Source organism: Pelophylax lessonae, assembly GCF_965119305.1.
Source record: "Pelophylax lessonae genome assembly, chromosome: 5".
NCBI classification, from domain to species: Eukaryota; Metazoa; Chordata; class Amphibia; order Anura; family Ranidae; genus Pelophylax; species Pelophylax lessonae.
The window spans coordinates 484,908,400-484,927,666 of record NC_138772.1 but is presented as its reverse complement, the minus strand read 5'-3'; the positions used below and the strand labels follow the sequence as shown (position 1 = coordinate 484,927,666).

General features: G+C 41.3%; 1 protein-coding gene across 2 annotated transcripts in view; it reads right to left on the bottom strand.

The window, feature by feature from the left end:
- The window catches only part of VPS13B (vacuolar protein sorting 13 homolog B), a 1,502,642-nt gene that overhangs the window by 395,561 nt on the left and 1,087,814 nt on the right, over positions 1-19,267 (bottom strand). For both annotated transcript variants that reach the window (XM_082257852.1, XM_082257851.1), the window contains exon 34: positions 5,265-5,952. In XM_082257852.1, the coding sequence (XP_082113978.1) occupies positions 5,265-5,952 (688 nt within the window). The remainder of the gene's footprint in view (positions 1-5,264; positions 5,953-19,267) is intronic.

The window sequence follows — 19,267 nt, the reverse complement described above, 5'->3', positions numbered from 1 at the left end:
TTCTGGAGATATGGCCTCCAGTACTGCGCACAATACTCCAAGTGAGGTCTCACCAGTGTTCTGTACAGCGGCATAAGCACTTCTCTCTTTCTACTGCTTATACCTCTCCCTATACATCCAAGCATTCTGCTGGCATTTCGTGCTGCTCTATTACATTGTCTTCCCACCTTTAAGTCTTCTGAAATAATTACTCCTAAATCCCTTTCCTCAGATACTGAGGTCAGGACTGTGTCAAATATTCTATATTCTGCCCTTGGGTTTTTACATCCCAGGTGCATTATCTTGCACTTATCCACATTAAATTTCAGTTGCCAGAGTTCTGACCATTCTTCTAGTTTTCCTAAATCCTTTTCCATTTGGCGTTTCCCTCCAGGAACATCAACCCTGTTACATATCTTTGTGTCATCAGCAAAAAGACAAACCTTACCATCGAGGCCTTTTGCAATATCACTTATGAAGATATTAAACAAAATTGGTCCCAGTACAGATCCCTGAGGTACCCCACTGGTAACATGACCTTGTTCTGAATGTTCTCCATTGACTACAACCCTCTGTTGTCTGTCACTCAGCCACTGCCTAATCCACTCAACAATATGGGAGTCCATGCTCAATGACTGCAGTTTATTGATAAGTCTTCTATGTGGGACAGTGTCAAAAGCCTTACTAAAATCTAGATATGCATTGTCTACTGCACCTCCACCGTCTATTATTTTAGTCACCCAGTCAAAAAAATCTATAAGATTTGTTTGACATGATCTCCCTGAAGTAAACCCATGTTGTTTTTCATCTTGCAATCCATGGGATTTAAGATGTTCCACAATCCTATCCTTTAATAGGGTTTCCATTAATTTGCCTACTATTGATGTCAGACTCACTGGTCTATAGTTGCTTGATTCCTCCCTACTACCTTTCTTGTGAATGGGCACGACATTTGCCAATTTCCAATCTTCCGGGACGACTCCTGTTACTAATGATTGGTTAAATAAATCTGTTAATGGTTTTGCCAGCTCACCACTAAGCTCTTTTAATAATTTTGGGTGTATCTCATCAGGACCCTGTGACTTATTTGTCTTCACTTTAGACAGCAATCTTAGAAAGTCTTCCTCTGTAAAGACACATGCATCAAACGATTCATTAGTCATCCTTTCAAGTGGAGGTCCTTCTCCTTTTTCTTCTGTAAAAACTGAACAGAAGTATTCATTAAGGCAGTCGGCTAGCCCTTTATTCTCTTCTACATACCTTCCGTCCTTTTTTTTTAATTTAGTTATTCCTTGTTTTAATTTCCTTTTTTCATTTATATATCTGAAGAATGTCTTATCCCCCTTTTTCATAGACTGAGCTAGTTTTTCTTCTGCCTGCGCTTTAGAAGTTCTTATAACTTGCTTGGCCTCTTTCTGCCTAATCTTGTAGATTTCCTTATCTTCATTGCTCTGGGTTTTTTTATAATTACAAAATGCTAGCTTTTTATTTTTAATGATTTGGGCCACTTCTGCTGAGTACCACAGTGGTCTCTTCCTTTTTTTGCTTTTACTGACAAGTCTAATGCAATTTTCTGTTGCCTTCAATAATGCACCTTTTAAGTAGTCCCATTTCTCCTGGACTCCATGTAATCCGTACCAGTCTGATAAGGACTCATTTATGACTAATTTCATTTTTGAAAAGTCTGTTTTTCTAAAATCTAAAACTTTTGTTTTTGTGTGGTGTGACTCTTTCACAGTTCTTATATTAAACCACACTGACTGGTGATCACTGGATCCCAAGGTTTCGCCTACAATGACATCATATACCGAATCCCCATTTGTGAATACCAGATCCAAAATGGCCTCCCTCCGGGTTGGCTCCTCAACCACTTGTTGCAGAGACAACCCCAGTAGGGAGTTTAGAATATCTGTACTCCTGCTATTTTGGTTTTCCAGTTTATATCTGGAAGATTGAAATCTCCCATAATGATAACTTCTCCTTTCATTGTCATTTTAGCTATTTCTTCAACTAGTAGATCATCTAGTTCTTTGACTTGACCAGGTGGTCTATATATCACACCTACACGAGTTACTGCATGATTAGCAAACTGCAACGTAACCCAAACTGACTCTATGTTGGCTTCACCAACTTGTATTAGGTTAGATTTAATGCTATCTTTCACATACAGGGCCACTCCTCCTCCTTTCTTGCCTTCTCTGTCTCTTCTGTATAAAGAGTACCCTGGTATGGTTATGTCCCAGTCATTTCTTTCATTAAACCATGTCTCCGTAACAGCCACTAAATCTACATTCTCAAATAAGGACAACTTATGATGGGTATACACTAGTAGATTTTTGAACAAATGTTTGTACGAAAATTCTCAGTACATTTGACAGCTTGGCGAAGGTCCTTTGAAAGTAGTTCAAAATTTAATTTTCTTTTAACAATCGATTTTGGAGTAAATAACATACACTATTAGAAATTTGATTGTTGGATAAAAATTTTCCATCCTGCTACTTTAAATTTTCTGCAGCCCGTGGACTGTGGTCCAAAATAAACTTTAATCTGACCCCACTAACAGTTAGAGAACCCAACAATCTCTATTAAAATTAATTTTGAAATGAAAATCTACTAGTGTACAGCCAGCTTTACTAATGACAGCTGTCTAAAACGGGAATTTCCCTTATAAAGTAGATCTTGCCTACCAATTCCTGTTGCATCACCAGGATTATTTAAATTAAGTTAAGCTTTTTAGGAGCCGGCTCACACAAGAACGTGGTACTGGAAAAGTGCATTCAGTGTCCTTTTCTGGCACTGCGTTCAAAACACACTGCCCTTGCGATCTGCTGCGGGTGCCATTACGTTGTTCTATAGGCCCGATGGAGTATAGAGAGTTGAGAGAGTTTGTGGGAGGCAGACAGGGAAATAAACAAAACCAATTCCAAGGCCATATCTCACTGCTCATCACTTCTCTCCTAATGTCCTCAGTCCATGACACTCTACACCTAAGTACAGCAGGATCCTGAATGGAGGAAAGCAGCCACATATATATACAGGAAATCAACCCTCTCTTCTCGAATATAAATACCATTTCTGTAACTAGCGGGGAGTCTAACTTATGAGACAACGAGAACTCCAATCGTATTTTATCATAAGATTTGAAAATGTTGCCTAAGAATTGATCTAAATATATTACGCCCTTTCTCCTCAATTCATGAAATCCCCTCAGTTTAGCTAATTCTGGATATACTATTCCACAAGGGAGTATATACAGAATTATAATATTTCAATATAATATGCTATGCCACATAGGAGTAAATTCAAAGAAACCTGTCATTTTCAATAAAGTTTTTAATGCACTCCAAACTCTATGCAGGAGGTCCATAGTAGGGGATGAGAATGGGCCAACACAGTGTTAAGGACAACTCAAACACCGATTGCAGGAGCGTTTGTGGGCACCAGATTGCATGGTATTGCAACACCATGTGAATTAGTGCAGCATGTTTTTCAAAGACAGTGCATGCACTACTTTTTGTGCACTCCAGTGCGGTTTGCAGCCTATCCAAATGAATGGGCTGTCAAATCACACTGCAGGGGAACTCACAGGAATGTAGACCACGTTCCTGTGCGATTCTGTGTGAACCAGCCCTAAAACCTGAATGAAGGGCTTTGCATACATTTAAATGACAATACACTTTTATTTTTATCAATAACCTTCAAGGATATTCCATTTACGTAAATAAGCAGAAAATAGAACAGTCTGGCACAATACTCCCGCCCTTGCAATGCTTGTCAAACCTGACACATGCTTAGCTGATGGAATTGTTACATTTAACCGACATTACAAAGATAACCATGTGCCGGGTTTGACAGGCATTGTTTTTGTGCAAGAGTGGGAGTAACGTACCAGACCCTTTTTGGTTCTGCTTATTTACAGAAACGTAAAAGTCTTGTGGGTTATCAATAAGAGTAACAGTGTACTGTCATTTGAATGCATGTTAGACCCTGCATTCAAGTTTTAAAGAATTTTCAAGTTTTGTGAATAATAATAATAATGTTTTTAGATATTCTGTGGTCTGTATTTACTTTGTCCAGTCTTCAAGCAAAATATTCCTTGTAACACTGGACTTCTGCAACTGATTTGGTGCAAATGATCTGAATGCTTCAATGCAATATAACAAGATTATCCGTTAAGACAATGTTATTTTTGAAGTAATGTCATTGTAAATAAAAGCTTATCTTTTGTGAACTATGTTTCTACAAGCTCTCTGAAAGTAGAGATTAGGTTACTATATTATTCTGCGCTGGTAAGCTACATCCCGCTTTAAAATTTTAGGCTTTGTAACAAAAAACACATGATGGTTTGAGTTTCATATTGGAGATAATTGTGTGTTATTGCAATATCTCTGTTTATAATGCATGTTAAAAACTGTATTGTTTTATTCCATGAACACTGGAAAAAGACACTTTCCGAACAAACACAAAGGTTCTAAATTCCTACAAAAATGTTTAAGATCACCAACAGACTTTCATTTTGTACAGCCAGAAGATACTGTAAAATTATTGTTTAAAGTGAACCAGGCTATGGACACAGTCAAGTATTTACATTTTCTAAAACTGCTAGTAAATCATCTTTAACCACTTTAAGACCGCTCACAGTAATATTACTGCGGCAAAGTGGCTCGTTATCGTCTGACGACGTAGTACTACGTCGTCAGACACTCCCCCTTCTGGGCGGCGCTTGCGCGCCGCCGGAGGCTCGCTCCCGCTGTTTTCATTCACAGCGGGAGTCGGGCCAGGGGAGGAGCAGCGGCGATCGCCGCTGCTCTTACCCGATCGTCGGGGATCGAGTCTGGAGATCCGCCCGCTGTGTGTAAACACAGCGGGCGGATCTCCATAGTGACAGGGAGTGACAGATCGGACTGTTCAGCATAGCTGGACATCCGATCTGTTCATGACTCACTCAGTCACCTCCCCCCCTACACGTCAGTAAGCACCAGGCATACATTAACCCCTCCCTCTCCAATAAAATTAACCCCTTCCCTGCATGTAACATACACAAAACATTCACTGGAGCTGAATTAATCACTGTTATTGAAAACACATGTACCAGGAAGATACGCCCATACAGTGAATGTTTAAAGAATATCACAACCACTTCTTTAGAAATATACCCCTTAATCTGTAAATTGCATTTTCTGATATTTAATTCCATACTCAACACGTGAAAAACACTGCAATGTACAGGAAGGCATTGTAGCAAACAAAAGACTCAATATGCTATTATTCATTATTACACTTACCTGAACATTTGTATTCTGGATCCACACCTTTAAGTAGTGCGTCAAAGAGTGATATCTCCACCTTCTGTTTTCTGTGGTGGCAGCTGATCAGTAAAGATGGCTGGGACACTGTGAGATTAAGGAAAGGATTCAACTGCAGATCACCAGTTCCCCTTCGCCCAGGCTGACGAACAATAGTTATGCCCAATGCTTGGCGAGCAGAAGACCTTGTTGAAGCATGAAGGTGTTCCAGAGAGAAGAGGCCAGCTTTTCCATTAACTGGAGAAGATGAGTTACTGGCTAGGAGGTCCTCAGCTGTCAGGGTGGAGATTCCTGATTGAGCAGATTTGTCCATGACTTTATCTGATTCTGTGATTGTTAAGTTTAGGGAACTTTTTCTGACCTTCTCGCCATCACTGGTGTCCACCTTTAATTTGGACACAGAAGTGCACGAGTATGTCATTAAGGATATGCGGCTGGCAGTGATAAAGATATCGAAGGGTATGAAGTTCAGATTTTTTACAATAGAGGACTGTTTGGATGGTCGAACAATTCTGTGATGGCTTGTGCCACTTTGAGGTTCAATTTGAACTATTCTTATTTTCACACTATCACTACCAATGCCACTGTCCTGGGCGCCACTGTAACGGGACGAAGTGTCTGCTGTGCGACCTTCAGTAGCATCTCTTTTCTGTTCTTGTTTTGAAACCTAAAAAGGGAGGCACATAAGATAATAAAAAATAACCATGAGATAGGGATTTTTTTGCAATATATTTAGCCTAGTCCTAGGTTATTTTGTCTTGTTTAATAAAACACATCTAAATGCAATGGCGAAACGCAAACTTACGCTATCCAACACAACCTGTTTTCACCTCTTTTCTGTTTCAATCAGTCAGGTAAAAAAAGTTGGTTAATGTTATTTATTCATTAAAAGTATTTATATAGCAGCAACTATATTTTACACAGTGCTTTACATGTTGCTATAGGATAATGTACTATGCATATTGTACGTTGCCCCATTGAAAGTTAAAGTGGTTATAAAGGAAAAAACAAAACAAAAACAACAAACATGTCTATACTTACCTGCTCCTCCTCTTCTCGGGTCCCCCACCAGTGCTCCTGGCTCCTCCTCTCTTGCTTGTTCCCCCATTAGAAAGCCGATTCCCATGGGGGCACCCGTGTGGGTTCGCTCCCGAGACCTGCTGATGCGTCCATTGACACAGACAGTGGGACTTGACCCCGCCCCCAACTCCCTAATCACTGGAGTTGAACCCAGGAGAGCCGCAGCTCTCCAGCACAGCGCTGGAGGTAAGTATAAGGGGGGGGGGCCCTCTGTAACACAAAGTTTTTTTTATCTTACTGTATAGAATCCATTATGGTAAGACAAAACCTTAAGGCTTGAGAACCACTTTAACAGTGTAAAACATTCATACATTTTTAATAAAAAAAGTATAAAGCTTTATTTTGAAATAGTAAATAGTATACAAATTAGCAGATACATAATGGTAAAAAGTTGCATTTTTTTCAACAATTTTAAGAAAATATTCCAAATTTGTGTATGCTGCAATAGAAATGCAATGTCACCTGAACAGAAAGCCATTATATAAAAAAAAAAAAAATATATATATATATATATATATATATATATATATATATATATATATATATATATATATATATATATATATATATATATGGTTACTGTAAATGTATTGACACTGCTATAAGAATTTTGATTGTTCTTGTGCTTATTAACTATATAATATGGAGTTTAAAAATGTGTGTATATTAAAATGCCTTTAAACATAAGTGCATTTAGATTATCCCATTACACCAGTCTTTCTTAATATAATAATGTATGATATAAAAGTTTTACATGCACATAGAAATAAAGGGCAGTTTTTAATTTGTAAGTTAAGATCCACTTTAAGATACCCATGTTATATTGTGCAGCATCAGTATGCGTCATTTGACTTGACTAGATTCCTGTAACTAATTTGGCAATTTGATGGTGGGGTTTACGAACTAAAAATGAGCAAACACGCGTAGTCTTCGTTCTCTGCTGCACCATGAAGTAAAGCAGTAATAACCCAGCACAAATATTTATTATATTGCAGCTTAACAATTCTTAGAGGAGATGGCTGCATTCATTTTCTTTTTTTAGGCTTTCTTTCTTCTGTTTTCATCTGGTGATCCAGTCAGAATGTCAGTTGTTTTTAACAGAAAAGCTCTCTTGCATTTACAGGGATGAAACAAAACATTCAATACTGACAGGGGTGCTTACAATGATCAGTTTTTTTTAATGTAAAACCTTTACCCAAAAAGAAAAAAAAAAGTTTGATGTAATGGATTATAACGTATTAGCTGGAGTTGAGCTTCAATTTGTTACTATATTTAAATCTGATAGTGTATCTAACACTCCCCTCCCCCCAATGCTGCTGTTCGAATATGCCCCTGCCCCCTATATGCCCCCTGCCTCATTTATCCAGTGGTGTCTGTAAAATACATAAGGCATGTTACTGGTCAGATCATCAGGTGAAAACAGAGGGAAAAAAGCCTAAAGAAAGAAACCTAACACAGCCTCTTCATCTAATGATTGGTAAGCTGCAACATATTACATTTTTGGTATTAATACCGCATTAACCTTTGCACATCATGGGGCATACATGTGGACTTATATGGGCATACTGCAAGCACAACATGCTTGGTTTTATACAATAAAACTTTCAGATGTTTACATGACCTAGTCTCAATCTGGCAACTCTTGCATTTGGTAAGAACATGAATCATATAAAAAGCAGGGTTTACTTTACTTGCAATGCATACTTGGTCCCACAGATGCTAATACAGTAACATCACTGAGTTTCACATGGACAAATGTGCTTATGTATGCTACATATCAGTCTACATTTTACTCCAAAGCTGAGTGGTACAGCAAAGTGGTTTAATATTCTCCCCCTGAAAGTTAGCTCCTGATTTTAACCACTTCTGGACCAGAAGGTTTTACCCCCTTAATGAACAGGATATTATTTGCAATTTGGCACTGAATGAACTTAACTGGCAATTGCTTAGTCATGCTCTGCGGTTTTTATTTTTTGGGACAAACGAAAAAAGACCGAAAATTTTTTAAGAAAAAACTAAATTTTCTACTTTTTCTTATAACAAATATCCAATAAACTCAATTTTTGTCATACATTTAGGCCCAAATTTTTTAGCTACATGTTTTTGATAAAAAAAACTCAATAAGCATATTTTTATTGGTTTGCGCAAAAGTTATAGCATCTACACACTATGTTGTATATACAGGAATATACTCCGCTTTTACTTTCTGACTGCCTATTCTCAATTCTTGAAGTGCTAAAATGGCATGGCAGTACAAAACCCTCCCATATTACCCCTTTTTGGAAGGTGTGGACACCCAAGGAATTTCCTGAGAGGCATGTGGAGCCCACTGAATATTACATTTTTTTGTAACAGGTGTTTGAAAAATGACCAAAAAAATATTTTTTTACACAAGGTTGTCATTGAAATGATATATTTCTTACGCATGCCATGGGTATATGTGGAATTGCACCCCAAAATACATTCTGCTGTTTCACCCGAGTATGGGGATACCCCATGTGTGAGACTTTTTGGCAGTCTGGCCACCTACAGGACCCCGAAAACCAATCACTGCCTTCAGGCTTTCTAAGGGTGTAAAGTGTTGATTTCACTCCTCACTATCTATCACTGTTTCAGAGACCATGAAATGCCAAGATAGCACAACACCCCCCCCCCCCCCAAATGACCCCTTTTGTGAAAGTAGACACCCCAAGCTATTTGCTGAGAGGCATGTTGAGTCTATTGAATATTTTATATTTTGCCACAAGTTTTGGGAAAAAATGGATTTTTGTAAAATCTTACCGTAAAATCCTTTTCTCTTAGCTCATCGACAGACGTAGTCCTCGGTGATACACCACCTTCGGGTTATGTTACCTCCGCAGGAGCAGGACTAGACAGGAAATTAAAAAGCTCTGGCCACACCCTAGGGGCAGTCCCAGAGGGTATATCCTCTCTCTCTCTGCCTCAGCAAATCAGTTATGTGAAAAAGCAGTGCTTAGAGAATTTAACCCAACCCAACTCCAAAACAGAGGGGCGGGGACTACGTCTGTCGATGAGCTAAGAGAAAAGGATTTTACGGTAAGATTTTACAAAAATCCATTTTTCTCTAGCGCTCATCGACAGACGTAGTCCTCGGTGATACACCACCTTCGGGACGTCCCAGAGCAGTATCACAACTGAGGGGTGGGAAAATGGAAATCAAATCCCAATCTAGAAGGCCCAACCGGTGCCAACTAGAAGTTTACAATGCTCATCCTTAAAGATGAGACTCAACCAAAAAAAGAGAAAACAATTTATTTTTTTTTTTTTTCAAACAGAAAAAAACCCTCGAGGTAGACCACCGGTCTCCTCAAATTGCGGCCTGCAAAACCTTGCGGCCAAATGAGGCATCCGCCGATGCCGTCACATCAATTTTATAGAATTTTGTAAAGGTATGTACCGACGACCAGGTGGCCGCCTTACATACCTGGACCACTGACGCCTGATGGCGAAAGGCCCAGGAAGTACTGAGCGCTCGAGTGGAGTGCGCCCTAACAGGGAACGGAGGACTCTGACCCTTAATAGAATAAGCCTGTACCACCGTTTGTCTAATCCATTTGGCAATGGTCGCGGCAGATGCAGGCAAACCCTTTCTGGGGCCATCCGTGATCACAAAAAGTGAATCCGTCTTACGGAATGATTCCGTAGCTTTCAGGTATACCCTGATTGCCCGAACCACATCTAAGGAATGCAACGCATGTTCCCGATGATGCTTGGGCTGAGGACACAAGGAAGGTAGTACAATATCTTCATTCAGATGAAAATCTGAAACCACCTTGGGAAGAAAAGATGGCTTAGGATGAAGTACTACCTTATCCCTATGAATCACTAGGTATGGTGACTGGCATGATAATGCAGCCAGTTCTGACACCCTGCGAGCAGAAGTAATAGCCACCAAGAAGGCCACCTTCTGGGATAAAGTAAGCAAGGGAATCTCCCTGATGTTTTCAAAGGGAGGTTTCTGTAGAACCGACAAAACCAAATTAAGATCCCAGGGCGGTAAGGGCGCGCGGACTGGAGGAGCCAGGTGCCGCACCCCCTGGATGAAATTCCGCACCAAGGATTTGGTAGCTAAAGGCTTCTGAAAGAAGATTGCTAATGCTGAAACTTGACCCTTGATGGTGCTCAAGGCTAGCTTCTGCTCAACCCCTTGTTGCAAAAAGGCCCATATACGAGTCACCGAATAGGTACGTGGAGGAAATCCTAAAGATTCGCACCACGCAATATAAGTCTTCCATGTGTGATAATAGACTTTGCTGGAAGTCGCTTTCCTTGCTTTAATAAGGGTAGGAATGACTGAAGTAGACAAACCTCTGTCCTTCAGTACTTGGGTCTCAATGGCCAGGCCATTAAAACCAGCGACTGTAAAGCACGAAGGTAAATTGGTCCTTGAGACCACAGACACTCCCTGAGACGAAGTTCCCACGGAACGTCTGCGACTAACATGTCCAAGTCGGCCAGGCCGGCTTGAGGAGGCCAGCCTAGAATTTCTAGGACCACTGGCGCTGATTGGATCTGAACCAGGCGTCCCTAGAGCTATCTGGCCCCGACCATCCGAGAAAGTCTGGTCGTTTTCTGTTCCCACACATTTATCAGATACCTGATAGTTATCAGGAAAGGTGATCTTTTCTGGTTGAACCTCAGGGACCGAAGTCACCCGACTAGAGGCTACCTGGCCTATCTGGTCAACCAGATCCGATTCCTGTGAGGTATAGGGACTAATCTTAGGAAAAGGTAAAGGAAAAGATCTTTTCAGGGAACGGTAACTACCGCTACCTGTGGTACTTAAATGTTGGAAGGGAAGAATCGCACCGGTAGTAGTGGTTGATGCTCGATCTAATGTCCTGAATACCGGTGAAAACGTCCCCCCACCCTGAAACCGGGTGGGGGCGCACCTTCAGGCTGTGTACTCCTTTGCTTCGGGTTTGGCTGGGTTGGTCCCCTTCTTGAACCCTCCTGGAGGAGTCTTGCCTTTCCCGCTAGTACCAGCCGGGCGCCCTTTATGGGCGGTAAAGAAAGGTCCTCGCTTGTTGCGAGGTCCCTTAGCTTTTGCAGCCTGTGGCAAAAAAGTGCTCTTGCCCCCAGTGGCATCCTTAATGATTTCATCTAGGTTGGCTCCAAATAGACGATTCCCCTGAAAGGGGAGATTGGTCAAGGTCTTTTTGGAACCTAGGTCAGCTGACCAGCATTTTAACCACAGCACACGTCTGAGGATCACTGCTAACTTAGATGCATGCCCTAATAGGGGAGTAGTGTCCAAGGCTGCGTCACAGATAAACCGTAGCCCTTGTATGATCTGTTCCATCAAATCAGATGTCTCCTGGGGAATATCTTTTCCCCTAAGATCTTGGCGTACCATTTTCGCCCATTCCGTAAGTGTCTGGGAAACTAGACCAATAACGATTACTGGTCTAAATGCTGACCCTATCAGAGAAAAGATAGTGCGGGACTCTGCTTCTATCTTTCGATCCACCGGATCCTTAAAGGACGAAGTGTCCTCCACTGGAATAACCGTGGCTTTATTCAGCCTGGAAATAGGCGGATCCACGACTGGTGGTACCGTCCATTTCTTAATGATGGATTCCTCAAACGGATAGCGTCTAGCAATACGCTTGGAAATAGTAAAGGTACGTTTAGAATGCTCCCATTCTCCTTTAATCTGATTACCAAAACATTTAGGTACAGGAAAAGCCTTCGCCGTCTTGATGGGCTTATTAGTCCCAAAAGGCATCTCTGTTTCAGTTGCCTCTGCCGGTAAAGCCTCAAGTTTTAAGGTTTCTTGCACTGCCACAACTAGTGCGTCCACCAATGCTTCTTCCTGAATTATAGCAAGAGAAGAAGCGTCCTCCTCACTGTCTGAGGGGGCTTTACCTGGGATAACAGCCCTTGCAGAGGAACCTGCAACTGCCGTGACCATCTCTGAATCTGAGTCAGAGGTGTCAGATGGTATAGGGGTAGGCGGGGGTCGCTTCCTTGACCCCCGTCCCTGACAGGCCGCCTCCACCCGAGCCACCATAGACTCCAAAATTGCTGTAAATGACTCTATACTCTGTGCACCGGCGGGTCCCGAGGCCCCCTCGAGGGAAACAGGTGGGGGAATATGTGTGGCAGGGTCCATAATAACTCCAGTTACTTCCTGGATAATATAATTCAAAAGTAAAAAAACTTTTTTTTTTTTTTTTTTTCTGACCCCCAGCGCCACAAAAAAAGCCCCTTAGTGTTACCTGCTTAGGGATCCCTATCGATCGAGAGAGAGAGAGATAGACCCCCAGGCTCACCACTTGATGCTCAGAGTTAAACTGCAACAGCTTACAGCGCTGTCTTGACAAACAGGAAGTCTTTTGGCTGGCTGCCCAGGAAGAAAGGAGGCGGCTCCGCCCCTCTGCACGCCTTCCGGCGCCTCCCCCAAGCTCCACGAGGTGTAGGATCACCTCAAACATGGCCGCCCCCATGCTGGAGACACGAGGCTACGCCAAAATGGCGGCTCGTGCGATCCAGCAAAAAAAATGGCGGCGGCCTAAACTGAATAGCGGTGTGCTGCAGGGCACACAACACTCTCTCTGCATGGGGATATGGCGTGGTTGGCGGTACCGGCCCTGGCGGACCGCGTGGCCGTTCGGGAGGCCTGCTAATAGCTGGAGATCTGATTTGGAAGGCAGTCTACATGTCCGTGGCTTCTGACTGGTAGGTAGCTTATACTTAACCCATAAGATTCCCAGAATGCCACAGATTACATCTTTAAAACATGTATACAATAGATTGTTAGCTCCCAAGCCAAGCCTCCTGGCTTTTGCACACATAAATCACACTCAAAGTAGGAGGATTTGTGACATGTTATAGGATAGAAAGGACTCTTTCTTACCATACAGAGAGGGGCCCGCGTTCACCACAAAACCCGTCAGGGAAAAAGGGGGAACATACTACTCACCATACCGGAACCAGGCGGGCACCAACTCCTGACAGTACCCCTCTCCACCGGGGCGGGAGGGCTGTCGACCGATACGGACGCCGTGACTCATGGTCTTTGGCGTTTCGGCGAGACGTTTAACTCGCGTGGACAGTCCTTTAATGGGACTTTGTCGCGGCCGACCCAGCGCGGAGCTATGGCCTGCACGCGCTCGTAGGCTGAACTGGGGTGACCACCGGATCTCAACATCCAGCCCGTCGCCCAGTTCAGCTTTCTTGCTTGAAGATCTCACAGGAACACTGGAGAAAAAAGCTGTCTAAAAAATCCTTTAAGAAAAAATTCTTGCCAGGACCTAAGATCCCAGCAAGGTGTCTAGGTCCTTACTCCTAACTAGACAGAAAATAACTGATTTGCTGAGGCAGAGAGAGAGAGGATATACCCTCTGGGACTGCCCCTAGGGTGTGGCCAGAGCTTTTTAATTTCCTGTCTAGTCCTGCTCCTGCGGAGGTAACATAACCCGAAGGTGGTGTATCACCGAGGACTACGTCTGTCGATGAGCGCTAGAGAAATTACATTTTATTATTCATTTATTTTTACATAACATTGTCACTTAAATGATATATTGCTCACACATGTCATGGGTTTATGTGAAACGACAACCCAAAATATATTCTGCTGCTTCTCCTGAGTATAGGGATACCCCATGTGTGAGACTTTATGGCTGTCTAGCGGCATATAGGACCCCGAAAACCAATCACGGTCTTCAGGTTTTCGAAAGGCGTAAATTGTTGATTTCACTCCTCACTATCTATCGCTGTTTCGGAGGCCATGAAATGCCAAGATAGCACAACCCCCCCCCCCCCCAAATGAATTGTTCCAGGTAAAGCTAAACTCTGGGAAAACAGATAAAATACACAGTTGAACAAGTTGTTTTACCTGCTAAAGGATTTGCATTTCTGTCCACCCAGCCCTAGAATTTACAGAGGCCCTACAACATAGAACAGCCAGTCTGGTGACTAGACTTTTCAATTTTGCACTTAAGCAAAAACACTAGGTCCCCTCTCCACCCACAATCTGTGACAGGAAGGTGAATGCACCTGGATGTTTTCAGGGTTGTTCACATACACAGATGTCACACTGAGAGCAGCGGCTGTGACCATGCAGCCATTGCATCCCAATTGACAAGGATGGGACTGCCTGCAAAGGGATGCAAAGAATACCTATGCATCCCCATAAGGGTAAACATGGTCCTCATCTGGGTTTACGGACTCTTAAGCCTCGTACACACGATTAGATTATCAAATAAATTTTCGTCTGTTTTTTGTTGCATGCTAGTCTCATATCAAAAGTGAAGAGGGTTCTTTCATACAAAAATTCTTGTATGACAGAATTCAACTTCAGAAGTGATGTCATGTGTTAAACTGTTTTGTATGTATTCTTTCGTTTCTGAGCATGCGTAGTCTTGCTCTTATGATTTTTTTCGGACGAAAAAGTAATTAAGCGAAAATCGGATGTTGTGTTCACGTACAATAAAAATTTTATAGCCTACACATCCAGTTTTTGTCGTACAAAAATTCATAATCTGTGAATCTGTGGCTGTCGAAAGCACTATACTAACAATCGAAAAATTGGCAGATCGTTTGTCGGACAAAATTTTACTTCCGATTTTCTTATCATGTGTACAGGCCTTAGAGCAAAGAAGGCCTAGCTCAAACTGATAACGTTTTCTCTCTGCTTTCCCTTACTGACAGCATTTATTTGGCAGCACCTGATTGGTGATGAGAACTGCTTCTCTCTCTACAGGTCAGAGTGCTGCTGTACAGGGGATTTACAAAGGGCTGAAATCATGTACAATTCAGGTATATATACTAGTTAAAATAGTTTTTTTTTTTTTTTTTTTTTAATTAATGCACAGCTACATTTACTGGTGTTTTTACATCTACTTGGAGTTCAGCTTTAAAACATACAGAAAAACATTAAGTAGTATTTAAGTATCTATAGTCCAATCTAATTAACTTGGCAAAATTGGTATTGTAGAGATTTGTTTCAAGGCAGCAAAAAGACAATGAGCATACATGAATCAGTTCAGCTGCATTATGTCCAGGAATATCATTATAAAATGCTGACAACCACTAACAAATATAAAATCAATGCTCAGGTGCTTTCCCTATTTGGTGAAACCTAAAAGTTTAGAAATAATAATTTCCCTACACTCTCACTCAGGATGTAAACAGGAAAAAACACCATCATACAGGCCAATCAAATAAATATTGCTCTTTTTTAAGCTTCAAATCAAGCTTGGCTTTATTGGTGGCCCATTGTATCAATGAAATGAGTTAATATAAAGTGCCAGTATTTGACCACACCATGGTATAATAGTCATTTGTGTGAAATCAACGAGATGAATGGCTTATTTAATGAAGCAATGCCTCCGTTAATTCAACAGATCAATAGAGCGTATGTTTAACTACAATCTGAAAGTGTAAAGAATGCAGGTTTCACTCGACGTTGATTTATGATGCATGCTTCTGAAACTAATTGAGTATATTAACATTCTCCCTGAGGTACGGTGAAAACAAAATATGGCAATTAGCAGGAGCGACTACTGGAAAATGAGGACCTCAGAAAACAGCCCCTGGTTTAACGGCTGCTTAGTGCACGCCTGGAAGTCACCTGTTCTGCCCATACACAAAGATGCCCTGAGCAAAGGTTCTGCCTTTGGGTTAATCCCGGTGATTATTCAAGGAAAAAAGAAGGAACAAAAAACAAATAAAGGCTGCACTGGGAAGGGAAAAATACGAAACTAAAACCTCTTCTGCAAGCAAGTACGGTGACCGGGGCTTCAACATCAAACATGGAAGGAGCAGCAAGTTATACGACTATAAAGGAACCATTTACTATTGAGCGCAATAAGGAGAACTGCACCCATATATTCCTTGTATAAACCATTTAAAGTAGACAATAAAAGTTTCTTTAATTAGCTACCGGTGTGCATTAATATGATCATGATTAAACTATAAAAACCAACTGTACATTACTCTTGTAGCCTCAACCAGATGGCTTAAATATAAACCATCCCATTTAAAAATGTACTTTACTCCTAAAAGAAAAAAAAATTATATATATATATATATATATATATATATATATATATATATATATATATACACACACACATATATATATATATCGACCTTCTGCTTTCAGAAAATTAAATGCATATTACTGCAGTGCAGAAGATAGTATTTCAGACCGCCAGGCATATATTAAATACACTGGCAGAACATTAGACAAAATGCTTGACTTATTAGATACTTCCTATTCTAAACAGTGTCATCAAAGTCTAAAAACAAAATTCATATAAAAGCAGCACAAAGCTTCTACATAGAACTGGTGCCAAAATCTCTCTACTTTCCAGCTAATGAGGAAAGGATGTGTACTCTTAACATATGAATGTAAGATTTTCCAAGCATTCACATTAGGAAACATGGCCTATTGGTTCCATATGGTGAAGGTTAAATTAAACTCTATTGATAAAATAACCTTTAGTATAACTGGTATGATAACCGTAATTAAAAGGTAGTCAAAGGACAAGGCACAAGTTTGGTTCAACAACAATTAGGACAGGAAAAATGTTTGTCTACAATGGAAAAAAGACAACCTGCACAGTTAGTATATTGGCACAATTTACAGGAATCTCCAGGAAAATGGGAGCCCTATATATTAAGTCCTCCAGTTAGTAGTATTGAGGGGTCCATACCTCCCACAACCCTAACAATAGCAGTGCCACCATACAGTTGATTCTCATATTAGTTAGCAGTCTTGAAGCTGAACTCCAGCCAATTCACTAAATACAAAGCGGTTTCACCTTTGTGAGTTTTACATATCCCTGCCAGAGGGCAGAGGTAGAACTGCTGATTTCTTTTCTCCACTGTCGTTAAGCAATACAGCATGGTCACCTACTCATACCGAGTGTGTGATCTGGCCTTAAAAAGCAGCTGTAAACCGATGGACTTTTTTTTCCCCCTATTCTGCAAGGTAACGTGCTCGTATGTGATGCATAAAAGCACATTATGTTAAACTTACCCTAAAACGAAGCTCTTCCAACGCTGAGATGTCAGAGCTGCAGGCGCTCCCATCTTCACCCACCTTTCTTCCGAGTTTGCGGACTCCGGCTCTGTGACAGGCTGAAGCGGTATATGAGTGGGAGCCGGTAACGGCACATGGGCTCTGAAGGAACAGCACTAGTGACCGTTCCTTCAAAGCGCACTGGCTGCATGTACAGTAAATATCTCCTTAACTGTGCCCATTTAGGAGATATTTACACTACCTATATGTAAGCGTTATTATTGGCTTACCTATAGGTAAAAGTTAGTGATGGAAATTTATTTCCACTTTAAAAGAACAGCAGAATACTAAGTCATCCTTCTGCCCTCTCCTGCTGCATGTACAACACCTCATTGGTCCCAAGTTCTGCCCCTCCTACTCCCTGAGATCTGCTGTACAGGGGATTACCAGAGGCTGTCAAATTCAGGTATTTCCACCAGCAGTATTTAAAAATACATTTTATGATGCTTTAACAAATAGCAAAACTGAATTGTTGCATTTTTAGGGCTGCCTTGAGTTAAGATTCAAACCTATCAGTGAAATGGAGAGATTCTCATAAATAAAATATAGTATTCTTCAGTTTTGTCACATTATTTTGGCAGCAGGTGGCGAGTCCAAAAAAGTGTAGCAGTTCATCCATAGAAAATCAGGAATCTGTTTTTTGGGGTGGATCTCTTGGAGATTTACTAAAATTGGTAAACTTCGAATCTGGTGTAGCTGTGCATGGTAACCAATCCGCTTCTAACTTTAACTTGTTCAATTAAGCTTTGTCAATAAACCTGGAAGCTGACTGGCTTCTATGCAGAGCTGCACCATATTTTGTACTCTCCAGTTTTAGTAAATAACCCCCTTTGTATTACTACTTCATTTCAAGTTCTGCTTCTCTTGTAGTCCCCGCCCCAAATAAAAATTACAAAATTACAGAGTTACAGAAAGGGAAGATAAAAATATAAAATATAAGAAAAAGAGGGGAGAAATTTGGAATCCTTAGCTTTGCCAGAATCTAGAAATAGGGCCCACTGGCGTCAACCAACAAGAAGCATCCAGAAGCTAAGCTATAAGATAAATTTTCCTCAAAGAGAAGTGTGGGATAAAAACAAAAAAAAAACATTTATACTCACCTAGGTGGATGCAGAATTTGTCCCAGCCTCTACACCGAGAACTGAGTGATCGAAGACTATCGATTGTTTAGTTCTCGGGTCCATAATGAGCACAAAATCATGATTGTCAGTCTCCGGCTCTGTGCTTTACCCCCTACCTCCAGCGCTCAGTGAGGCGTCTGTCTCAGACTACCAGCGGCACGCTGAAAAACTAAGCCAGTGGCTAGTCAGGCATGTGAGCAGATCCCAACAATATTATTGTTATCCCTGCAAAGACTGGACCAGCTCTGTGATATCAGCTGACCAAAAAAAAGCTTTGACCATACTTCTCCTTTAACATTTTTGTTCTAACCATATGTTTAATTCTGCCTTTGTTATTTCAGGTGAAAATGTGTTTAAAAGAGGCAAGCTCTGCTTTAACAAATGATGAATTTCCAGTTTTGCTGAACAAGCTCATGCAACCATTTAGACTCCTTCCAGAAAATGACTGGGATTGCCATAAAGCCCTCACATATAGGGATGGCCTTGCGGTTCGCGGCGAACTTTGCTCGTTCGCTTTCTGCCGATATTGCGAACATATGGCGATGTTCGCGGCCACCATATTAGTTTACATTGGGGAGAACTTTGACCCATGACACATCCATCAGGTGGAACAGGACAGCCAATTGAGACATTTCAGCACATGGACATACCCCCTACCTTATAAATAGACCTGACCTGGCGGCCAGTTTACATTCTGCTTTTTGTCAGTGTAGGGAGAGGTTTGCTGT